Below are 22981 nucleotides of genomic sequence, written 5' to 3'. Positions count from 1 at the left end.
CAAATACCAGATTGCAGTATTCATTACCCACTAAGTCTTCCCCGTTCCTTGCTAAACATCTCAGTTCCTTCAACCATTCTTTCTATGGTGCTGTTCAATACAACTGATATACCTGATAGACATGTTCTGTATCTGCACTGTCAAGCACGTAGCCGCTAGTCATATGAGGACTGAGCACTCGAAATATTGCTAGTGTAACTGAGGAACTTAAATTTTTAACTGCCACTTGTAGCTAGTACCTTATTGGAGAGCCCTGCCTTATACATTCAAATCTTCTATTGGTCACTCCTTATATGCATTCAAGCTTGTCAATATCCACCAAACATCTGACTCCTACAAAGCAATACTAAACAACTTTCAGAATGACTCTTTAGCGCCTAGACAATATTTCTATTTGTGCTTTTCAGAATGGAAATTTTTTTTAAGTATCCATAGGGTGGTTCACGTTGATAATCACTGGAACTAACACTTCGTCAGCTATCCTAGTGCCTAAATGTGTATAAGTGCATTTTTTAACCTCAATGTAAGACTTGATATTTCAACTTTTTGGTTTAGGTCCAGCAGTTTGGGTACTCCAGGTGGTTAATCATTTTAAAACTTGTTTCAATATAGTCTTACAACCAGACTTTCCAATTTGTGTCACTTACAGATTTGGCACTACTACCATCTGGTCTGTACATAATCCTTTATGGTTTGCAAGGCACTTTTACAGCCATTGTATTTAATTTGATTCTTACAACAACCTTGTGAGGTAGGCAAGATGTGAAGTTGATACTTTGTAGCAGGAGCTTAACTGATGGGATCCATTTTCTCTTCCATGGAGTATCTTGTATATTATGATGTCTTCATCCAAATCCTTGACAGAAATGTTGATGAGGACCTCTAGAGGCTAGGGTGATCCTGAATTCTTAAATAGTACTGTCTGGTACAGCAGTTTAAGCAAGTCAGTTTCACTTAAAAGTGCAATTATCCAACCCACATGTTGCCATTCTGTTCAAAAAGGATAGTACAAAAGACAGTCACAGTCACCTACCTTACTGACACAAATATTAATACTAATCCAATGAATAAAAAGCACGAGGATTGGCTGCCACAAAAAAATTTCGGCCTGTGTATACCAAGAAACTGTCATACCAACTAAAGAAGCCAAGTCTCTCTTCCAAAACCCTCATGGGGCCATGTTTTATTATAATGGTTTGTCACAGGTCCTAACCCACACTGTATTTGATTATATAAATGTCTCAATTAAGTCATTCCTCTTTATCACACCCAGCACTTAATCCACTGCTGCCCATGTAGGAGGCACTCAAATTGGTAAAAAAGAAAATCTATTCAAGCAAATGTTCTTCTGGCCCCCCTCCAAAAACAAACTTGTGACTAGAAGAGGCACCAGCCATTGCCACATTCCTGCTAACACGACTGATTTAAATGCCCTTATAATTGGCTTGGTCATAGTTTCTAACAAGTACTAAGGCTTTTGCTAGTTAAACCAGTTTTCAATGGATCATTTTGTTTTCTATGTATGTTTTGACCAAAAACAAAGATAGGTTCACTAACAACAGGGAGGTCTATCAGTAAGGAAAAGAAGTGATCAATAAAACAAAACATCTGATTGTAGGTCTACCCAAAGAAAGGAAAAAGGACTAACAAACAAGAATATAGTGCTTTACCATTTACAAATCTTTCACATACATTCTCATTTGACCCTCACAACAACCCTGTGAGGTAGGCATCACGGATATTCTTCTCATTAAACAGATGAAGACGGTAAATCTCAGAGCAGTTCACTGATATGCCCAAGGCTCTACAGTTAGTGAGTGATTTGTATTAATATCAGTCTTTGGCCTAAAAATTCAGCACCCAACTTCCCCTCATACTTGCCCCACCTACATCACAGGGATAATGAAGATAAAATGAATCCAGGGCTAGAAAAATACTTTGAGGGAAAAAAAAGCACTGTATAATTATACCTACAAACTATGATTTTCCACAATATATGGCTCATTCCTCTTCTCATCCCAGCTCATGTGTGAACCCAGAGTTGTATATTGCCTCTGTTCTGTGCTCAATAAGCAGATACGGCAGGCAGGGGGTACAGTATGATCCTGTTTAAAGTTACATAAATTACAATGAGGGTAACTGCTATTATTAGGCAAATTGAAAAACAGCACAGAAAGGCCAGTGTGCGACTAGGACCCACTAAAGCTCAGAGCAAACCAATCCAAGATTATCAGACAAGCCATGATTGCATAGAAGGAAAATGTGGTGTCAGAGTTCAAACTGGCACACACACACAGTTTTCTAAGGCAAAGTGGTGGCAAAGAAGAGTTGTTTGTTCCATGTTACACAAACAAGAGCAGAAGATTCATGAGAACCCATACAAAAGCATCTTGTGTCACACAGATCTCTCCAGCTGCCTATAGGGAATATACACAACAGTGTCACCTTCAAAGAATGACTGTACCTGTGTTCATATCCTGAACTACACCAAGGAATAGCTCCATGCTAAACTCCCTTGGCTAAAATACAACCAGTGCCATCATTCCTAATCAGACTAATAAACAGAATGTCTTTTAAGGTAATGAGTTAGATGGCTGTGTTTAGGTTTTTTCAGGATTTACTTTGGATTCTCCTGCTTTAAGACCCAAAGAAAGTTACATTGAGTTTTTATTGATGATTCTATATGTTTTTAACAGAATGTGATAGGTGAATTAAACATATTAAGAGTTCTATAGCATCTGTTCAGAAAAGATTATATACTGTACAAACTATTCAAGTCATACAAAACCATTTTTCATTGTCTTTCAACTGAGAAGAATCCTATTCAGCACGCTTCTCCTCCTGAGGTGGTTCATACTGAGCAAGCTATGGGGCAAAGACAGAGGAATTTAGGTGAATTTTATTCTAAATTGGGTAAAAAATAGTAATAAAACAAGGTAACTATTATATTCAACTTAGTTATTAAGTCAGTAAATTGTATTAATATCAGTTTCTATGCCTATCCATTTTAAATCATTCAGTGATTTAAGATTTAATGCAATCAAATCTAATGAAAGCCCTTTTCATATAAACCTTTAAAATTACTTTGAAACTAAAATTTCATTCCAGTTCATGACTGTATTGTTCAAATACTTGATATGGAATAAACTGTATCTTCCCAAGATTCATTTGCTGATAAGCTTTCTTCCTCTCCACCAAAAGTTTACTGAAAATACCCACTGAAAAGTAGATAGTTACATGACATGTCTTAATCTAGACAGCCAATAAACAACAACTAATGTCTTTGAGTTAAAAGGTTCAAAAGAGTGAACTAGCATTTACACATTGTGGAATCTTGGATAATTCAAAATAACTGCATTTTCTTTTATGCTAAGTGTGGTTCCTTGCAAGAACACTAGGCTAACGTTAGGGTTCTGCCAACAACCTGTTGGATTCGAGGAGCTGATCAGACTTCACTGTGCTTTCCTTTCCTGACCTATAAGGCAGTTCATGTACTTGTTGCACTTATCTCACAAAGTCGCTGAGAAGATAAAATACATTAGGAGAAATACTTAGAGTAATGTAAAACGCTATGTGATTAAGAATGTGGTAAAACCTCAAAGACTCAGAGTTGACTAATTTGAAGTTTCTGAAAATTCTCACAGGAGTTTGAAAAAAGAAAAAAACTGGCTGGGTGCGGTGGCTCATGCCTATAATCCCAAGACTTTGGGAGGCCAACCCAGGAGGAATGCTTGAGCCCAGGAGTTTGAGACCATCCTGGGCAACATAGTGGGACCCGATTTCTACAAAAAATGTAAAAATTAGCCAAGCATGGTGGCAAAGGCCTGCAGTCCCAGCTACTCGGGAGGCAGAGGTGGGGGGATTGCTTGAGCCTGGTAAGTCAAGGCTGCAGTGAGACGTGACTGCACAACTGCATACCAGCCTGGGTAACAGAGTGATACCCTGTCTCAAAAAAAAGAAAGAAAAAACTTTAGCACTAGATAAAATTAAGTGCAAACAAATTTACAAAAGGCCACCACATATGGCCTTGCAGACTATGAACTGTAAAAATTCTAAGAGGTGCAATTTATAAAGCAGTAGCCCCATACTGGCCTACTTAAAATCAACTGCTTAAGAACCTCAGAACTGTCCATTTACTTATAGACAGTATTAACCAATATTCTTATCTTTTTGTTGATGCAGATGCCTAAGAACTTTTTTTTTTTCTGTGACAGAATTTTGCTCTTGTTGCCCAGGCTGGAGTGCAGTGGCACGGTCTTGACTCACTGCAACCTCCACCTCCTGGGTTCAAGCAATTCTCCTGCCTCAGCCTCCCAAGTAGCTGGGATTACAAGTGCCTGCCACCACTCCCAGCTAATTTTCGTATTTTTAGTAGAGATGGTGTTTCACCATTTTGGCCAGGCTGGTCTCGAACTCCTGACCTCAGATGATCTGCCCACCTCGGCCTTCCAAAGTGCTGGGATTATAGCCATGAGCCACCATGCCTGGCCAGAACCTCTTCTTGATCACACTTTGCTTGTCCTACTTACAGTTTGTATTATGGTTTTCTAGACAGGACTTAAGTTTGGCCTTACATTGTAATTAATTCGAATTGATATTCACCCACCTCCCTACCCACCTATCCATTTTAGTGAGGTTTTCATTATGTAATTATTAAAGGTAAAATTATTTTAATATGAATTCTTTCTAGAAATTTACCTTTGCTTTCAGTTTTTTATTTTCTTCTACAATAGCTTCGTATTTCTCTTTCATTTCAGCCAGTTCTAGGCGAAGCAGCTCTATTTCTGGATTTTCTGGGGTAGCAGCTCCTAAGTGATGCTTTAAAAAACTATTATCAATGTTAAGAACTTACTTCTTAGTCTTGAATGAAACTAATAAAATAGCACAGAGTAGTATCAATATCCCTGACCAGAGTCACCCACTTTTACCACCAATATCTACCCAAAGATCACCATCCAAAAACTCAAGTGAAAATAACTTTCTCAATATTCAGAAGTATTTTAAAGGTTTTTTTCTTTTACTGCCACCCCCAGTCAGAGTCTTGCTCTGTCGCCCAGAGCCGGAGTACAATGGCACAATCTCAGCTCACCTGCAACCTCTGCCTCATGGGTTCAAACAATTTTCCTGCCTCAGCCTCCCGAGTAGCTGGGATTATGGGCGCATGCCACTATGCATAGCTAATTTTTGTATTTCTTTTTTTGTTTTTCACCCCCTCAACCCAGCTTTTCCCGACTCCAGGAAGAACCGGAAAGAGAAGGCCAATTTTTGTATTTCTAGTAGAGAAGGAGTTTTACCACATTGGCCAGGCTGGTCTCAAACTCCTAACCTCCTGATCCACCCTCCTCGGCCTCCCAAAGTGCTGGGATTACAAGCGTGAGCCACCGCGCCCAGCCTAAAGGTTATCATCTATCTAAAAAAATTAAGAGTTTCAAAATAAAGCCTTTTTCTGACTTGAAAGATGAAAGGATACTCCAAAGCACTGTTAGGTTTCTCTGGTTCTTCATATAAGGCTACCAACACTGCAAATTAAAAAGCAGAAAAAGCAACAAATGAAGCCTTAAATTTGAATGGCTGAAATTATATTCCATTACCAGTAAATATTAGGTGCCAACTATATGCTGAGCACATTGCAAAGACTATACAATGCTGAAGAAGACAGACAAGGTCCCTGTTCTCAACAAATTTACAGTCAAGTGTAAAAGATACGCAAGGAACCAGACAGAGGGTATCAAGCAGGAATACTGGATAGTGGATTACGGTGGCACACTGGAACACCTAACTAAGCCTAGGACATCAGGGAATGCTTCCTAAAGGAGGGCAAAGACCTGATACCTAGGGGTTGAGTGTTTCGGATAAAATGGGAAGGTCCAGGAGCAGGAAACAATGTATTGAGGAACTGAAAATTCAAGTATGGCTGGATTTGTGAGTAATGTGGCAGGAAAGGAAACTGGTAAGGTGGTCATGGCCACATTGTGGAGGGTCATGCAAATTTGGTTGACATATAATTAAACAGTTTCAAGAAAGGGAGTGACAGGACCCACTCTTAACTGCTATGTGGACCAGCTGGAGTGGGGCAAGGATAAAGGTAGGAAGAACAGTTAAAATGCTGATGTGGTAATCTAGTTTAAAAAGACAGCAATCTGCAGTAAAGTGATGGGAGTGATAGAACAGTGAGAAGAAAGAAATTCGAGAATTCAGGAAAGAATCAACAGGACTATGGTAATTACAGAAAAAGCTCTGAATTCAAAAACGGTCTTCAAGAATGAAGTTTGTTTTGCTAAATAACCACCAACCAAAAACTTTACCAGTAGTCAACATGCTCAAATCAACATTAAAATAAGATATACTTGAGTGGTTTCATATCCAATCGCTCATATGAGCACTGCCTTGCTCTTCATCTATGGAACAAATTCCTCCTAGAATTTGCTAGATAAAAATCTCTAAATCAGTGGTTAGACTTTTTGTGCATGGAACCCTTTGAAAAATCTAATAAAAACAAGAAAAGTAACCACACAAAAAAAATTGATACAATCTAAACCCCAAGTCCTGTTATAAACCAACTTACATACTTCCCCCTTTTGTTCTTTCAGTTTTAATAATTTAACAAAATAATATACAGTATGAAAAAATCAAATAACTATTTTTAACAATTTACACTGAGTTCCGATGGTTACCTTTCATCTAAATACACTTAAGAACACTGTTTTTTGAGAAATTCATGTATTTATACCACCACTACCCTCTCCTCTCATCTCTCAATATTTCACAGAACTCTTTATTCTTTATTACCTTTTTCTTTAAATTATATGCTCAAACTTCTGCTGCTCCTTCCATTAATTTCCACTTATCCCTATTAAATCCTTATTTTTTTTTTTAGACAGAGTTTCGCTCTTGTTGCCCAGCATGGAGTTTATGGCACAATCTTGGCTCACTGCAACCTCTGCCTCCTGGGTTCAAGCGATACTCCTGCCTCAGCCTCCCAAGTAGCTGGAATTACAGGCATGCACCACCACGCCCAGCTAATTTTGTATTTTTAGTAGAGACAGGGTTTCTCCATGTTGGTCAAGCTGGTCTCGAACTCCGACCTCAGGTGATCCGCGTGCCTCGGCCTCCCAAAGTGCTGGGATTACAGGCGCGAGCCACTGCACCCAGCCAAATCCTAATTTTATGAGACATTAATATTAATACTCTATCCTCCTCTTATTCCCCCACCCCATTTCCTTCGGCTTCTAATTTCTGTCACTGGTACTTACAACGTTGATAACTGCAGAACATAATGTAAATGCTAAGTTTCCTGTGCTTTTCTATAGATGAAATGCACTCTCTTTTAATCAGATCCTCCCACCTCAGGCCCCCAAGTAGATAAGAACTCTATATCCAATCATGCTCCCCTTTTGCCTTCATACCCAGAATTTTTAGAGGTTGATATAGTGCTCTAAATAGCTAAAATGTGTCAGCTTCCAAATGATTTATCATCTTTATCTTTAGCCATCCTTTCATAGTGTTTTATATTATAAAGTTTTAAATCTTCTTAGAAATAAGCTGTAAAAAATAAAGGCCAGACATGGTGGCTCATGCCTGAAATCCCAGCACTTTGAGAGGCCAAGGCAGGATTGCTTGAGCCCAGGAGTTTGAGATCAACCTGGGCAACACTGAAACTCTACCAAAAAAAAGAAAATTAAAAATTAGCCAGGCATGGTGGTTCATACCTATAGTCCCAGCTACTGGGGGCCTGAGATGGGAGGATTGCTTGAACCTGGGAGCTTGAGACTGCAGTAAGCTGTGACTGTGCCACAACACTCCAATATGGGGAAAAGAGACCTTGTCTCGAAAAAAATATATATATGTAAATTAAATTTGTGAGGCTGGGCACAGTGGGTCATGCCTGTAATATCAATACTTGGAGGGGCCAAGGCAGGAGGGATCACTTGAGGCCAGGCATTCCTGGGTGACAGACTGAGACTCTCTCTCTTAAAAAAAAGTAAAAACAAATAGAACTGTGTAAAGCAGGGCCGGGCGCAGTGGCTCAAGCCTGTAATCCCAGCACTTTGGGAGGCCGAGGCAGGCAGATCACAAGATCAAGAGATCGAGACCATCCTGGCCAACATGGTGAAACCCCGTCTCTACTAAAAATACAAAAAATTAGCTGGGCATGGTGGCGTGTGCCTGTAGTCCCAGCTACTCAGGAGGCTGAGGTAGGAGAATTGCTTGAACCCGGGAGGTGGAGGTTGCAGTGAGCCAAGATCGTGCCACTGCATTCCAGCCTGGCGCCTGGCGAGAAAGTGAGACTCCGTCTCAAAAAAAAAAAAAAAAAAGAACTGTGTAAAGCACCTATGTTTGAAGCTGAAAGTCAAATTTTTAATAAATCACATCAATACTGTGTTGTTTGATGTTATTTAGGAGCCTGGAAATCTAAGGAGATTGAGAGGTTAAATTCCAGTGGAGTCCAGGTGAGGTGGCCCACACCTGTAATCCCAGCACTTTGGGAGGCTGAGGCAGGCGGATCACCTAAGGCCAGGAGTTCAAGATCAGCCTAGCCCACAAGGTGAAACCCCGTTTCTACTAAAAAATACCAAAAATTAGCTGGGCATGGTGACATATGCCTGTAATCCCAGCTACTTGGGAGGCTGAGGCAGGAGAATTGCTTGAACCTGGGGGCTGCAGTGAGCTGAGATCATGCCACTGCACTCCAGCCTGGGCAACATCTTCTGTGTAATCAGTTACCTCCTACAACTGTCATTTTTCTGTGTTTTACCATTCAGTCTTTCACTTACTCCATCCAACCACTCTGGCCTCTTTATACTTCCTGGAACTCTTGACATATATTGTTTCTTTCAAGTTTTTGCTCAAAAGTTACTAAAGAAAGCACCCCCCACCACACTATAAAAATGACACACACATCACCACCTGTCACTTTTTTTTTTTTTTTTTTTTGAGACAAGGTCTTACTCTGTTGCCCAGTGACACAATCACAACTCACTGCAGCCTTGACCTCCTGGGCTCAGGTGATTCTCTCACCTCAGCCTCCAGAGTAGCTAGACTACAGACAAGCACCATGTCAGGCAATTTTTTTTTTTTTTAAAGAGACAGGGTTTTGCCATGTTGCCCAGGCTGGTCTTAAACCCCTGGGCTCAAGAGATCCACCCACCTCAGCCTCCCAAAGTGCTGAGATTACAGGCATGAGCAGTGCCTGGCCTCACCTGTTCCTCTTTATCCCCCTAACTCTGCTATATTTTTATCTGCAACACTTACCACTGGCTGACACTACGATTTATGTATTTGTCTCCCTCAACTAGGATATAAGCTTATGAGAGAAGAGACTTTTATCTTCCCCTGCTGTATCTCCAGTGGGCAGAACAAAGGCCTGAGTAAAATGATTAAATAAAAGAAATGAACTTAGGAGTTTTTAGAGGGAATGGCATTCAAAACATCTGTGACACTTCCAGAGACAACACTGCACAGTGCTTTCACAGAGCAGTCCCTTAATATTTGTTGAAGTTTATTTGCAAAGAGGTAACCTATTATCTGAACCTAGAATAGGGAGCAATTCAAAATTACTAGCCCATGGGAATTAAAAGCCTGCCTTCTGCTAAGACCCAAGAGTTATGCTCCTAGAATTTTCCCCTAAACTTTGCTTCTGTTCAAAGAGCAGTTACCAATTTATTTCCCACACTTCCCAAACTTCCTAGTTTCATATGACCTAGGTCCTCATCCCTGCCAACAATTCCATTCTACACCCTTGAAAATCCCAGAGTTGAGTGACACATAGCAGGCATTCAAATTACTGCTAAGCTAATGAAGTAAACTGTACCCTACCCCTTGGAATCCTGTTTCCAACACTTTACTCATCTACTTACTTAGATCTTGAAGCAACGAAGGAAGAGATAGTGTTAACAGTAAGCTTTCATTTTTAAAAAGTGAAAACAATGTCACCATTTTGATGTGCTCTCGAGCTCTTTAAACTGTAATTCTACTTTATGAAATATACACAAAATAAGAATTGACACAGACTAACGAATGGGGGTTGAAAAGCCACAGCCAAATTAGCTATGAATCGCCTATTTTGGGGATTAGGTTCACTCAGCTATTTCATAGCCCACTTTCAAATTCGGTCATTTTTCCAGTTGCTCTTTGTTGGAGGGAAAATGTTTCTTAACAAGATTATGAGGATTCCACAAAAACCGTAAGGTGGGAGGAACTGGGATCTGAAGGTCTTTGGCAAGCACGTCCACCGCGGCTGCTCGAGGCAAAGCAACGGAAGTTGGAGAGACTTTGCAACAGCTGCAAGAGTTTCACTCCCGGTGCGGAGAAGGGTAGCGTAGCTAGGCTACCCCACCCGGACGGCGTCCAGTAGCCAGGGCCCTGCCGAACCCCGAGGCCCACCTCGCTGGACCCCGGACGGCTCCCACCTGTTTCCCCTCCTTCCCCACGCTACGGCCCACCGGGGAATGAGGCAGCGCCAGGGAGCAAGATGAGGGCACAAGGTACCCTCTCCTAGCCCAGGCTCACCCTTGGTCAGCGTGTCCAGCACCCCAGACTTCTCCAAGTACCTCCGGAACTGCTCACGCTTCGAGTCGGCGGCCTGAGGAGACACCGGGGGTCAGTGGCCAGAGCCTGGGGGCCGAGTAGGAAGAAGGCGCTGGGAGTCCGGCAACCCCGCCTCCGCCTAGCTACCTCCGGCCCACCCCGCGCCCAAATCTGCGCGCGCGACCCCACTCCCACCCAGAGCCGACCAGCGGCTTTCTACCGCCCGCATGCCCCCAGCCACGCCGCGCCCCCCTCACTTTGTAATGGGCCATAGTGACAGCGGCAGCGGCGTAGCTGGCGCCGGAGACCGCGACTGGCGGGCTGGGAGCAGCACTGCTCATGCGCGGAAGGGGGCGCGCGCCTGCGCACTTGCGAACCACGGGCCGGGATCGCCGGGGTGTGGCCTGTTTTCATGGCTACCAGGACGCTCTGCATCCTCCGTAGCAGGCTGAGCCAAGGGAGGCTGCGTATGCCCGCCCCTCTGACTGTTGGAGCCGCAACTCTTCCTCTTCCGGTCGCCGTAGCGTTTCGTTTTATTTGCAAAAGGCGAGATTTTTGTAGCTCTGTCCAGGTGATCGGCCTGGGGTCCGGAGGCGGGGCCTGGGAGCATTGGGATTATTGCGGAAGGAAGGATATCCGCACGGTAGCGAGCGCATCTTTCTCATCTGGGACCTCGGAAGTTGTGGTGACCCATAGGTGCTGGGCTTCTTGGCTCTCGTCCTGAGAAAGGGCTCACAACTTTGCAGTAGCTGAGGAGGGTGTTTAGAATCGTATATTTTGGCCCCAGCTTTTATCTTTAGAGTCTCCTTGAGTTGTGGCTGACTGGATGCGGACCTTTGAGCAGTAACGAGCTGGCAGTAGTTTTTGAGCGTTTACTGTGTGCCAGGCACTGTAGAAAACAGAGATATTTTAAATTTTAATCCTCACAACACCCCTGTAGTGTGGGTACTGTTAATAAAGTGGAGAGGTTAGCTGTCCAGTGAGTAGAGCCGAGTCCAATCTGGGCAGTGAATCACGATGCTATCAACTGGTGAAAGCAAGCCACGGATCTTTTAAAGATTTTATTTACTAGGTAGCAACATGTGATTATACTCAAGATACATCAGGATCCAATCCAGAAGGAAACTACGTGATTGTGTTTTAGGGAGAAACAAAATTAACCCAGTGTTCAAAGATAAAGGATTCATAACTAAAAGGTGGAATTATATAGATCAAGAGCCATTTCCTAAGGCTGAGTTCTCTTCAAAGAGAAAACCTGATCAAACCATTTAGCCTCAATTCTAAACATATGATTTTCCCAAAATCAGTTACACACATTCGAAAGGACATCATTAAAAAATCCGGATTTGGCAGCTTTATGTCTTTGAATTTAGAAGTGTTTCTTCACAATCTAAAAGCAGCTGTTTTTCCATTGCTGAAATGAGTTCGCAGTTGTTTCTCTTAACAGCTGGTCTTTAGAGCGGCCCTTATCTATTTTGTCTGTGCCCCGCCACCACTAGGCTACTTCTCTGATAATATATAAAATGTCTAAAAGCCAACCGCTATTCAGATCTGAAGATCTGTAGGAACTCGCCTACTAATGAGATTGTTCCTTAGGGACACTACGTGATTTGGAGGACAAACAGTAGGATTATTACAGGTTCTGACCAACCCTGGCTCAAAGGACAGCTCTCCCAAAGAATCAGCAATATTTGGAATGTCAATTGATTGAGACTCTCCTTGCGAAGGAGAAAGGGTTCTGACTGTGCCCTCTCTGAACTGGCCTTTGAGGTTACCTTTAGGAGGTGACCCCTGGTTTTCATCTTCTGTAGAGAAAGCCCATGTAGCCCTAAGCCACCGTGGTTTCCAATCGCAGTTAGCTGGCAAGGAAAAAGCTGTTTGGGGTGACTGCGTCCTGTAGCTCTCTCCATCCATAGCAACACCTGGAATAGAACAGTGACCTCTAGAGTTGTGGTTCCTTTTGCTGTCTTTGCCTTCGGTTTCTCTTTTTTCCCTTAACTGGTTACCATTAACTTCTTTTCCAAATATTTTAGTGTCTTTGTTATTATTTGAACTGACATGTTGAAAATGACTACAGCTAGTACTAAGTGTGCAAATCTCATTAGAAAGTAGAGTTTCCTGTTCATCCAAAATGCATTTCTCATGGTTTACACTGTGATTGTCAGGATTTGGCTGAAACACAGAGGATGAATTTAAACGAGGGTACACTGCAGTGTGTGTTTGCTTTTCCACTAACAGATTATAATCAGGGGCAGAAGGGAGTCGCTTCAGTGAATTTGCAGACGTGCTCTGATATTTGGCTACATTTTCTTTTGCCTTGTTTGCATAGAATTCATTATGTTCCTTCTTCAACTTGTATTTTCCCGAAAGCCCTCTTTTAATCTTTTTAAAACCTAAGTGGAAAATTTCTAGAATGTTTAAGAAAAGTGAAATAGTGGCTATAGATTGCATAAATAATAAGAATATTGTCTTTTCTGTTGGTCTTGAGACAAAACAATCGATTGTATTTGGACACGGGTGGCCATGGCACTTAAATAGAGGCTCTAAGTGAAATCCATATAAAAGGTACTGTCCAATCATGAACCCAACCTCAACCACAGAGCGAGTGAAAATGTGTATCACGTAAGTGCAAAGCAAGGTTCCTCTGAGCGGAGCTTTATTTAGTTTCCTTTTCTCCAGCTGACAAAGCTCTTGCTCCAATCTCCTCCGATCCCTAGGCATTTCAAACTCCACCTCCTCCAATTCTACTCTTAACTGATCTTTCATCCTTTGCCTCTCTTTCTCTAGAACTCTCAGTCGGTACAATGCATGACCCATGTAGACCAGGGATGGTGAAGACACAAGTATCACCTGCAGAACCCAGTATCTAATGAGGGAGATAGGAAAGGCCTGGTCATAGCACACATTTCTGCAACCTGGTTGTTCTGTATTGCAGATGAAGCCAGACTGCTCATCGTTCCAGACATCTTCAGCTGCTACACCCAGAACAAGCATTCGAAAGATGAACAGGATGGTGAGCCAGATCTTTCCAATCATGGTGGAGTGGATGTGAACTTCTTCCAGAGTATCTCCAAGGAGATTCCAGTCCCCCATGTTTATTTAGTTAGCCATTGTAGCTCTGATCCCCATCAAATAAGAGGCAGATAAATTCTTCCATTCTGAAGGGAGCACTATTTCTTAAAGCAAACCTATGGTGAAAATATAACAATGCATCACTTTTTCCATATGCTGGTTGCTTTGCTTCTTCCCTAGATAGCAGTAGGGTTTTTTGTTTGTTTGTTGAGATAGAATCTCCCTGTGTTGCCCAGGCTGGAGTACAGTGTTGCAACCACAGCTCACCGCGGCCTCAACCTCCCAGGCTGAAGCGATCCTCCCACCTCAGCCTCACGAATAGCTGGGACTACAGGTGTGTGCCACTACACCCAGATAATTTTTTCATTTTTTGTAGAGACAGGGTCTTACTATATTGCTGCAGCTAGTCTTAATCTCCTAGACTCAAGTGATCCGCCCGCCTCGGCCTCCCAAAGTGTGGGGATTACAGATATGGGCCACCACACCTGGCCAAAGTGTTAATCTATTACCAATAATATATTTAGATGTCAGAAATTTAAAATGACTTATATTTAGACATAACAACACAATGAAAAAAGTGATACCTGGAGGAGGAGTGTATATATTCTTTATTAAGAATATAGGCTGGGGCTGGGCACGGTGGCTCACGCCTGAAATCCCAGCACTTTGGGAGGCTGAGGTGGGTGGATCACGAAGTCAGGAGTTCAAGATCATCCTGGCCAACATGGTGAAACCTCGTCTCTACTAAAAGTACAAAAATTAGCTGGGCATTGTGCCATTCGCCTGAACTCCCAGCTACTGGGGAGGCTGAGGCAGGAGAATCGCTTGAACCCAGGAGGCGGAGGTTGCAGTGAGCTGAGATTGCGCCACTGCACTCCAGCCTGGTGACAGAGCAAGACTGTCCCCCCAAAAAAGAATATAATTTTAAACTGTGCACATTGGCTCAAGCCTGTAATCCCAGCACTTTAGGAGACCGAGGTGGGCAGATCATTTGAGATCAGGGGTTCGAGACCAGCCTGACCAATGTGGTGAAACCACACCTGTACTAAAAATACAAAGATTAGCTAGGAGTGGTGGTGGGTGCCTGTAGTCCCAGCTACTCAGGAGGCTGAGGCAGGAGAATTGCTTGAACCTGGGAGGCAGAGGTTTACAGTGAGCCGAGATCACACCACTGCACGCCAGACTGGGCAACAAAGCAAGATACTGTCTCAAAAAAAAAAAAAAAAAAAAAAAAATATATATATATATATATATATACACACACACACACACACACACACACACACACACATATATAATATAATTGTAGGCCATGTACATTGGCTCATGCCTGTAATCCCAGCACTTTGAGCCACTGTACAGATCATCTGAGGTCAGTAGTTCGAGACCAGCCTGGCCAACGTGGTGAAACCTCGTCTCTACTAAAAATATAAAAATTAGCCAGGTGTGGTGGCAGGTGCCTGTAATCCCAGCTACTCTCAAGGCTGAGGCAGGAGAATCACTTGAACCTGGGAGGCAGATATTGCAGTAAGCGGAGATTGTGCCACTGCACCCCAGCCTAGGCAAAAGAACAAGACTCAATCTCAAAAAATATATGTATGTATACATATATATATGTACATATACATATATACACACACACATACATGTTTACATACATATATGTACACATACCCACATATGTATAATTGTAGGCTGAGCAAGGTGGCTCATGCCTGTGATCCTAGCATTTTGGGAGGCTGAGGTGAGAGAATTGCTTGAGACTAAGAGTTCAAGATCAGCCTGGTCAATATTAGTGAGACCCCATCTCTTTAAAAAAAAATAAAATAAAATAAAAATAATATAATTGTAGGATTCCTTATCAGAGAGAATTCATCTTACTTAGCTGAAGTTTATTATTATTGTGGTTGTTTTGGGGCGTTTTTTGTTTTGTTTTGTTTTTTGAGACGGAATCTTGCCCTATCGCTTATAGGCTGCAGTGCAGTGGCACAATCTTGGCTCACTGCAACCTCTGCCTCCTGGGTTCAAGCAGTTCTCCTGCCTCAGCCTCCCTAGTAGCTGGGATTACAGGCGTGTGCCACCACATCTAGCTAATTTTTTTATTTTTAGTAGAGATGAGGTTTCACCATGTTGGCCAGGCTGGTCTCCAACTCATTACCTCAGGTGATCCACCTGCCTCAGCCAACCAAAGTGCTGGGATTACAGGCACAAGCCACGCCTGGTCTATTGTTTTTTAACTGAGAACTTTGGGAAAGGTTTCTAAAACTACTGACTTGATCTTAACCTTATTTATTAAGATTATTTGATATAAAAGTTATAAGCAAAGTCAATGATTTTTTTTTTCAGATAGAGTCTCATTCTGTCGCACAGGCTGGCATGCAGTGGCGCTATCTTGGCTCACTGCAACTTCCGCCTCCCAGGTTCAAGCAATTCTCCTGCCTCAGCCTCCCCAGTAGCTGGGATTACAGGCATGGCCACCACTCCCGGCTAATTTTTGTATTTTTAGTAGAGACGTGGTTTCACCATGTTGGCCAGGTTGGTCTCAATCTCCTGACCTCATGATCCGCCCGCCTCCCAAAGTGCAGGGATTACAGATGTGAGCCACGGTGCCCGGCCAAAAAGTGAGTGATTTTTAAATCTCATTTATACACACAGGAAAATGAATATGCTTCATTTGATAATTCAGTAAGATACAGCATTTAATGAAACCAGAGGAAATAGATCTGGCTCTCATAGGAATTTAGATTAGTTTTTTCATCCAAATTGAAATGAATTTTGTTTCTTCCTGGCAGTTGGTGAGCATTTTCTGAAATTCATCTCAGTAATATCTATGAATATGTATAAATTTCTTATTATGCTTTGCTATGACAAATTTTTATAATTTTTTTTTTTTTTTAAGACAGAGTCTCACTCTGTTTCCCAGACTGGAGTGCAGTGGCAGAATCTTGACTGGCTGCAACCTCTGCCTCCCAGGTTCAAGCAATTCTCTTGCCTCTTCCTCCTGAGTAGCTGGGACTACAGGCACGCACCACCATGCTTGGCTAATTTTTGTATTGTTAGTAGAGACAGGTTTCACCATGTTGGCCAGGCTGATCTTGAACTCCTGACCTCAGGGTATCCACCCTCCTCGGCCTCCCAAAGTGCTGGGATTACAGGCATGAGCCACTACGCCCAACCTGGAGTTCATTTTAACATGACAACAATTTACAAAATTTGGGCTGCGAGTGGTGGCTCACGCCTATAATCCCAACACTTTGGGAGGCTGAGGGGGGTGGATCACCTGAGGTCAGGAGTTCAAGACAAGTCTGGTCAACATGGTGAAACCCCATCTCTACTAAAAATACAAAAATTAGCCAGGTGTGGTGGTGGACACCTGTAGTCCCAGCTACTCAGGAGGCCGAGACAGGAGAATAGCTTGAACACGGGAGGTGGAGGTTGCAGTGAGCCAAGATTTCGCCATTGTACTCCAGCCTGGGTGACAGAGCAAGACTCTGTCTTGAATAATATAATAATAACATACTCTGACCCAGCAACCCAAAGCACTTTAAAATGTAAGCAAGTTAAGTATCGTTTATGGTTCATAAATAATAATAATAATACATGTAAGCAAAGATGTAATTCATGTTGTTGTCGTAAGCTAAAAACATAATTATCAATACAAGAAAAACTGGTTAAATAATGGAATACATCCACAGTGTGATACTGTGCAACCAGTAGAAATGATAAACACACACAAAAAGACATTTGATACTTCATTTCAGTGAAATTGATGTTATAAAATAGAATAATATGGCCCATGATTATAAATTTAGTTATATTTACAGATGTATACAAAAAAGTCTAGAAGGATAGTCATGAAAATATTAACTGTGATTAGTTCTGGATGTTGGGATTACAAATTCCTTAAGGTGTTGTAATTGTATGTATTTTAATTTTTTACTACGAACATTTTACTTTTATAATTATAAAAAGAAATAAAAGATTTTTTTCATAAATGACAACACCATAGTATTTCCTGAAAGGAGCAGTATTATTTAGCTACAAATTAAAGCTTTTGTAGCAAAAGACATAAAAAACTAGTATACATAAAGTACCATAGAATTCAAAAGCAAAAGATAAAAACATTTCAAACAACTCTTAGTAAGCTAAAACAGAGAGATTAACACAAACCTTTCTTAGTTTAGGTAAATCTGAGAAGCAAACCATGTTTAGAAGTTACAGCATGGCCATCTTCAATTTATTTTCTGAGTTTGTTCCTTTGCAGATATAGGGCAGATTCAGTTCAGTTCAGTGTAGTGAGTTAGTCATCCATCAACTAAAATCCATTTCCCTTTCTGCTCCTCCTTGCTTCTAAAACAGCACTGTCCAATAGAACTTTCTGCAACAATGGAAATATTCTATCTGTGCTATCCAATCAGGTAGCCAATAGCTTCAATCAGAGCAATTGAAGTTTTAATTTTAAATAATAAAAATTTAAAGAGCTACACTTACCTAGTGGCTGCTTTATTAGACAGCACAGATAAATAATGCTTCTAATATTCTTAATAACACACTGTAGTCTAGAAGACTAAAGTTATGAGCCCCAAATTAAGTTGAGTGAATGATTCCTCTATATTGCAGAGATGTCAAATTTAAAATGACAGGAGGTATTTGTGTACTGTTTGTACTGTGACTTTTGCCGTTGGGGAAATCCAATAAACTGTCATTGTTTTTGTGTAATAAACCATGTTTCTAGAACCAAAAAAGTCTTTCTTATTAGATAATAGCTTCTTGGTCATCTGCCTTAATAAATGGGTCATGTCCGATTTCATAGATAAATCCTGATTCTCATGTTCTGTTATTAACAATTAATTGTATTTTAGGTCATTTAAGCTCTCTTCAGAGTTAGCGATCTGGCAGGTATGTGTTATCTGAATTACTTATTATGTGTAACACATAAATCATTAATAAACTTGAAAATTGCTCAACCTTTTAGTCAGAGAATACACATTTAAGTGAAATATTACTTTTTAACTATCAAAATGCAAAAATTTCAAGATTTATAATACCTTCTTTTGGCAAAGTAGGGAGACACTGTTACTCTCATATCCTGTAGGTAAGAATATAAATGGATACAGCTATTTAAAAGGCAGTTGAAGCCTATCAAAATTAGTCTAGCATTTCTGCTTGTGGATACTTGAAACATTCATTCAACACTCAGAGACACACTGCATGTGCTAGGATGTTCACATAGCACTGTTGGTAATTATACAAAATCAGCAACAATTTGAATGTTCAACAGAGGAATGGTTAGCTATGGTACATCTATATTATTCAGAGAATAAAGAGCACTATGAACTAAGAGAGAAAGGTCCCTAGGTCATGTTGTAAAGCAGGTTACAGAAAAATACATGTATCATGTTTACCCTGTTAAAATCTACATTTGATAAAAATATCTAATTAAAAATACTCTGACTGGGCATGGAGGATCACGTCTGTAATCCTAGCACTTTGAGAGGCCGAGACAACGTAGATCACCTGAAGTCAGGAATTCAAGACCAGGCTGGCCAACATGGTGAAACCTGTCTCTATTAAAAATACCAAAAATTAGTTGGGCATGGTGGCACATGCCTGTAATCCCAGCTACCCCAGAGGCTAAGACAGGAGAATCGCTTGAACCTAGAAGGCAGAGGTTGCAGTGAGCCAAGATAGCGCCACTGCACTCCAGCCTGGGTGACAGAGTGAGATCCTGTCTCAAGAAAAAAAAGACATATATACATATACTTTTATATTTATATATATACTTTTATATATATATACATGTGTTTATATACGTTTTTATATATATACATAATATGTGTATATACACACACATATATAAAGCTAAAATAGATTAACACAAACTTTTCCTAGGTTCAATAAATCTGAGAAGCAAATCATGCTTAGGGGAATTTATACCATGGACACCTCTAAATTGATCTTTGAATTTGTCCCTTTGGGGGTATAGAACAGATTCAGTGCAGTTCAATACAGTGGATGAATTGGCCATCAACTTAAATCTATTTCCCTTTCTGCTCATCCTGTACAGAAAAAGGTCTGCAAGGATACACACCATACTGTTGTGACCACTGATGATGGGCATCACTAGGGGAAAACAGGAGGTTTGAAGTGAGAAGGTAAAAGGAGATTTTTTTTTTAATATAACCTTTTTATTAAAAATCCTGTAACAGAATAAATCCTTAGTTGATTTCTTTTTTTTTTTAATTGCATTTTAGGTTTTGGGGTACATGTGAAAAACATGCAAGATTGTTGCGTAGGTGCATATGTGGCAGTGTGATTTAAGGCGGAGTCTCACTCTGTCACCCAGGCTGGAGGGCAGTGGCATGATCATAGCTCACTGTAGCCTTGAACTCCTGGGTTCCAGTGATCCTCCCAACTCAGCCTCTGGAGTAGCTAGAACTACAGGCAAGCACCACCACACCTGGCTATTTTTTATTTTTTATAGAGTTCTTGAATGTTACCCAGGCTGTTCTCAAACTCTAGGCTCAAGCAGTCCTTCCACCTTGGCCTCTCAAAGTGCTGAGATTATAGGCATGAGTCACTGCACCTGGCTGAGATTTTATCTTTTAACTTCTTGTTTGAATCTTTCTTTAACCAAGAACACACTCATAAGGCCAGGCATGGTGGCTCACACCTGTAATCCCCACACTTTGGGAGGCCAAGGTGGGCGGATCACTTGAGGTCAGGAGTCCAAGACCATCCTGGCCAAATGGTGAAACCCTGTCTCTACAAAAAATATAAAAATTAGCCAAGCTTGGTGGTTGACACCTGTTATCCCAGCTACTCAGGAGGCTGAGACAGGAGAATTGCTTGAACCTGGGAGGCAGAGGTTGCAGTGAGCCAAGATCGTGCCACTTCACTCCAGCCTGGGCAACAGAGTAAGACTCCATGTAAAAAAGGAAAAAAAAAAAAAGTAAGGTGTGGTGCCATGCACTGTAATCCCGGCTACTGGAGAGGCTTAGGTAGGAGAATCGCTTGAACTCAGGAGGCAAAGATTGCAATGAGCCAAGATTGGGCCACTGCACTCTAGCCTGGGAGACAGAGCGAGATTCCATCTCAAAAAATAAATAAATAAATAACACTCATATGCCCACGTTCATACTTAAATTTAACTTTTTAAACAGATTTCTGATCAGTTTTTCTCAAAATACTAAAGTAGTAACTTATCTCACCATATCTAAGTGTATATGCCCCTTTCAGAATACAGTAACATATTTAGATGGATGTTTAATAAATGTTGATAAAAGAAAAAATTATATTTCCTGTGTTCAGATGACTTAAAACTACCATTTCTAAAGCATAAAAATCCACAGTCTGAATTCTATAGAGGAAAAGAACACATGCTTCTCAGCTTTCGGGTATGACATTTTAGCTTTTGCAAATAAATTCCTACCCACTCTTAGGAGAACCATGAGCACGAAGGATGACAGTCTGATCACAGATGAGAATCTGAAGTCTAGGTATGTAGTGTGCACCAGAAAGCCAGTGCCAGTTTCCTTGGGATCTTAGATACGGTATCAGAATCTTAAACTAGCAGTCCAGAAAATCCTCAGTCTTCTTCTATGAGGTATTTCCACCGTTCATGATGTGCCCCGCATAGATATTTGTTCCTGTACTCCTATGATACTCTTATTTTTCAGTATTTGAGGAACACAGCATTGTGGGACCTATAAGGGAGACTACAGGTTTCCAAGTCATTTTCTATGTTTAAATTCTGCACCCCTCAGACAACTATTTAATTCTTTAAGGGTTTCTTTAAGGGATTCTTTAAGATTACTCTAAGATGCAGAGTAATATCTACCTTTCTGGGTGGTTGACAACATTATCAATAAAGTATGTAAAACACCTCAAACAGTAGTGATCTATCTCCTCAAACAGTGATCTATTTTAAAGTGATTATCAGGAGTCTGACGCACGTATAAAAAAGTTTTTATTATCAGCATTGTACAGTTTTCACAGATTTTATCAAGCGTTCTCCAAAATATATCCTCCAAGGGAGTAAGTCTGTTTTATAGGATACCATATGCCTGAGAAAGACCCAATATCTAGGGTTTTTGTTTTGTTTTGTTTTTGTTTTTTTGAGACAGAGTGTCGCTGTGTCGCCCAGGCTGGAGTGCAGTGATGCGATCTCAGCTCACTGCAACCTTTGCCTCACGGGTTCAAGCAATTCTCCTGCCTCAGCCTCCCAAGTAGCTGGAACTACAGGCATACGCCATCACACCCAGCTAACTTTTGTATTTTTTATATTCATTCATTCATTCATTCATTCATTCATTATTTATTTTTGAGACGAAGTTTCACCCTGTTGCCCAGGCTGGAGTGCAATGGGGCAATCTCAGCTCACCACAACCTCTGCCTCCCAGGTTCAAGCGATTCTCCTGCCTCAGCCTCCCAAGTAGCTGGGATTATAGACACGTGCCACCACACCCGGCTAATTTCGTATTTTTAGTAGAGATGGGGGTTTCTCCATGTTAGTCAGGCTGGTCTCGAACTCCCAACCTCAGGTGATCTGCCCACCTCGGCCTCCCAAAGTGCTGGGATTAAATGCGTGAGCCACCACAGCTGGCCCCCATCTCTAGTTTTTACCACCCTTCTTTTCTTTCTTCTTCCCTTTCTACATTCAGAAGCCCCTTCTTTAAATCATAAGATCCTTTTGTAGACAATCCTTGAAACTGATTAATTTAATGCTGTTTTGTCCTCTATATAAAATTGTTAGCCTTTGCTGAGACTTCTCTGTTTCTTCATAGGATTTTCCTTTTTTTTTCTTCCTCCAGATGGCTCTTTTTATTAGTTGGCTTATAATAGGGGCAGGTCAGTTTGCTGGAGATAGAAAAATGTTGAAAAACACAGCAAACAAGACACAAGCTAAATAAGCAGCGATTGCTATCCAAAACCTTGGATCTTTCAGCAGTGCTTTATCAAAGCAGCTAAACACCGTGTAGCCAATGGACATTCCAGCAAATCCACCTGCAATGTGAGCTGCAAAAGACACCTTTGGAGAAAGGGAGGAAAATGGAAATAAGTGAAGACAATGCTAATTGTGTATTTCAGTTGCATCTCTCTTACTCAAATATAAATACCATCACAGTCAAACAAGGGTCTTAAAGGTCTAGAGAACTAGGGGGTAAGACAGAAGAGACAGAGAACTTCATATGCACAGAGAGAAGGAGATACTCTGAAACATACAAAGCTAAAAAATGTAAATTTTCACCCATTCTCTGAGTACAAAAGGCAGATAAATCGTTTCTCATTCTTGATCATCATTGCATTTAAAATAATTCTATATAATGCTAACTAAAATTATAGTTGAGTTTCCATGAAGGATCTCTGTAGCAGCATAATC

General features: G+C 41.2%; 2 protein-coding genes across 2 annotated transcripts; both read right to left on the bottom strand.

The window, feature by feature from the left end:
• Nucleotides 1-1651: 1651 nt before the first annotated feature.
• On the bottom strand, nt 1652-10863 carry MYCBP (MYC binding protein). Its single transcript, XM_012434782.3, has 5 exons — nt 10785-10863; nt 10510-10582; nt 5471-5519; nt 4699-4828; nt 1652-2865 (listed from the first exon to the last, which is right to left on the bottom strand). The coding sequence occupies exons 1-5, from the start codon at nt 10797-10799 to the stop codon at nt 2821-2823; spliced, it is 312 nt and encodes a 103-aa protein (XP_012290205.2). The 5' UTR covers nt 10800-10863; the 3' UTR covers nt 1652-2820.
• Nucleotides 10864-11575: 712 nt separating this feature from the next.
• GJA9 (gap junction protein alpha 9) lies at nt 11576-17925 on the bottom strand. The gene is made up of 2 exons (XM_012434781.2): nt 17770-17925; nt 11576-13715 (listed from the first exon to the last, which is right to left on the bottom strand). The coding sequence occupies exon 2, from the start codon at nt 13618-13620 to the stop codon at nt 12073-12075; it is 1548 nt and encodes a 515-aa protein (XP_012290204.1). The 5' UTR covers nt 13621-13715; nt 17770-17925; the 3' UTR covers nt 11576-12072.
• Between the last annotated feature and the right edge of the window lie 5056 nt (nt 17926-22981).

Source organism: Aotus nancymaae, unplaced genomic scaffold (genome assembly GCF_030222135.1).
Source record: "Aotus nancymaae isolate 86718 unplaced genomic scaffold, 86718_ANA_hifiasm-v0.15.2.pri h1tg000007l, whole genome shotgun sequence".
Taxonomy (NCBI): Eukaryota; Metazoa; Chordata; class Mammalia; order Primates; family Aotidae; genus Aotus; species Aotus nancymaae.
The sequence above is the reverse complement of the archived record's forward strand: the minus strand, read 5'-3'. Positions and strand labels throughout refer to the sequence as shown.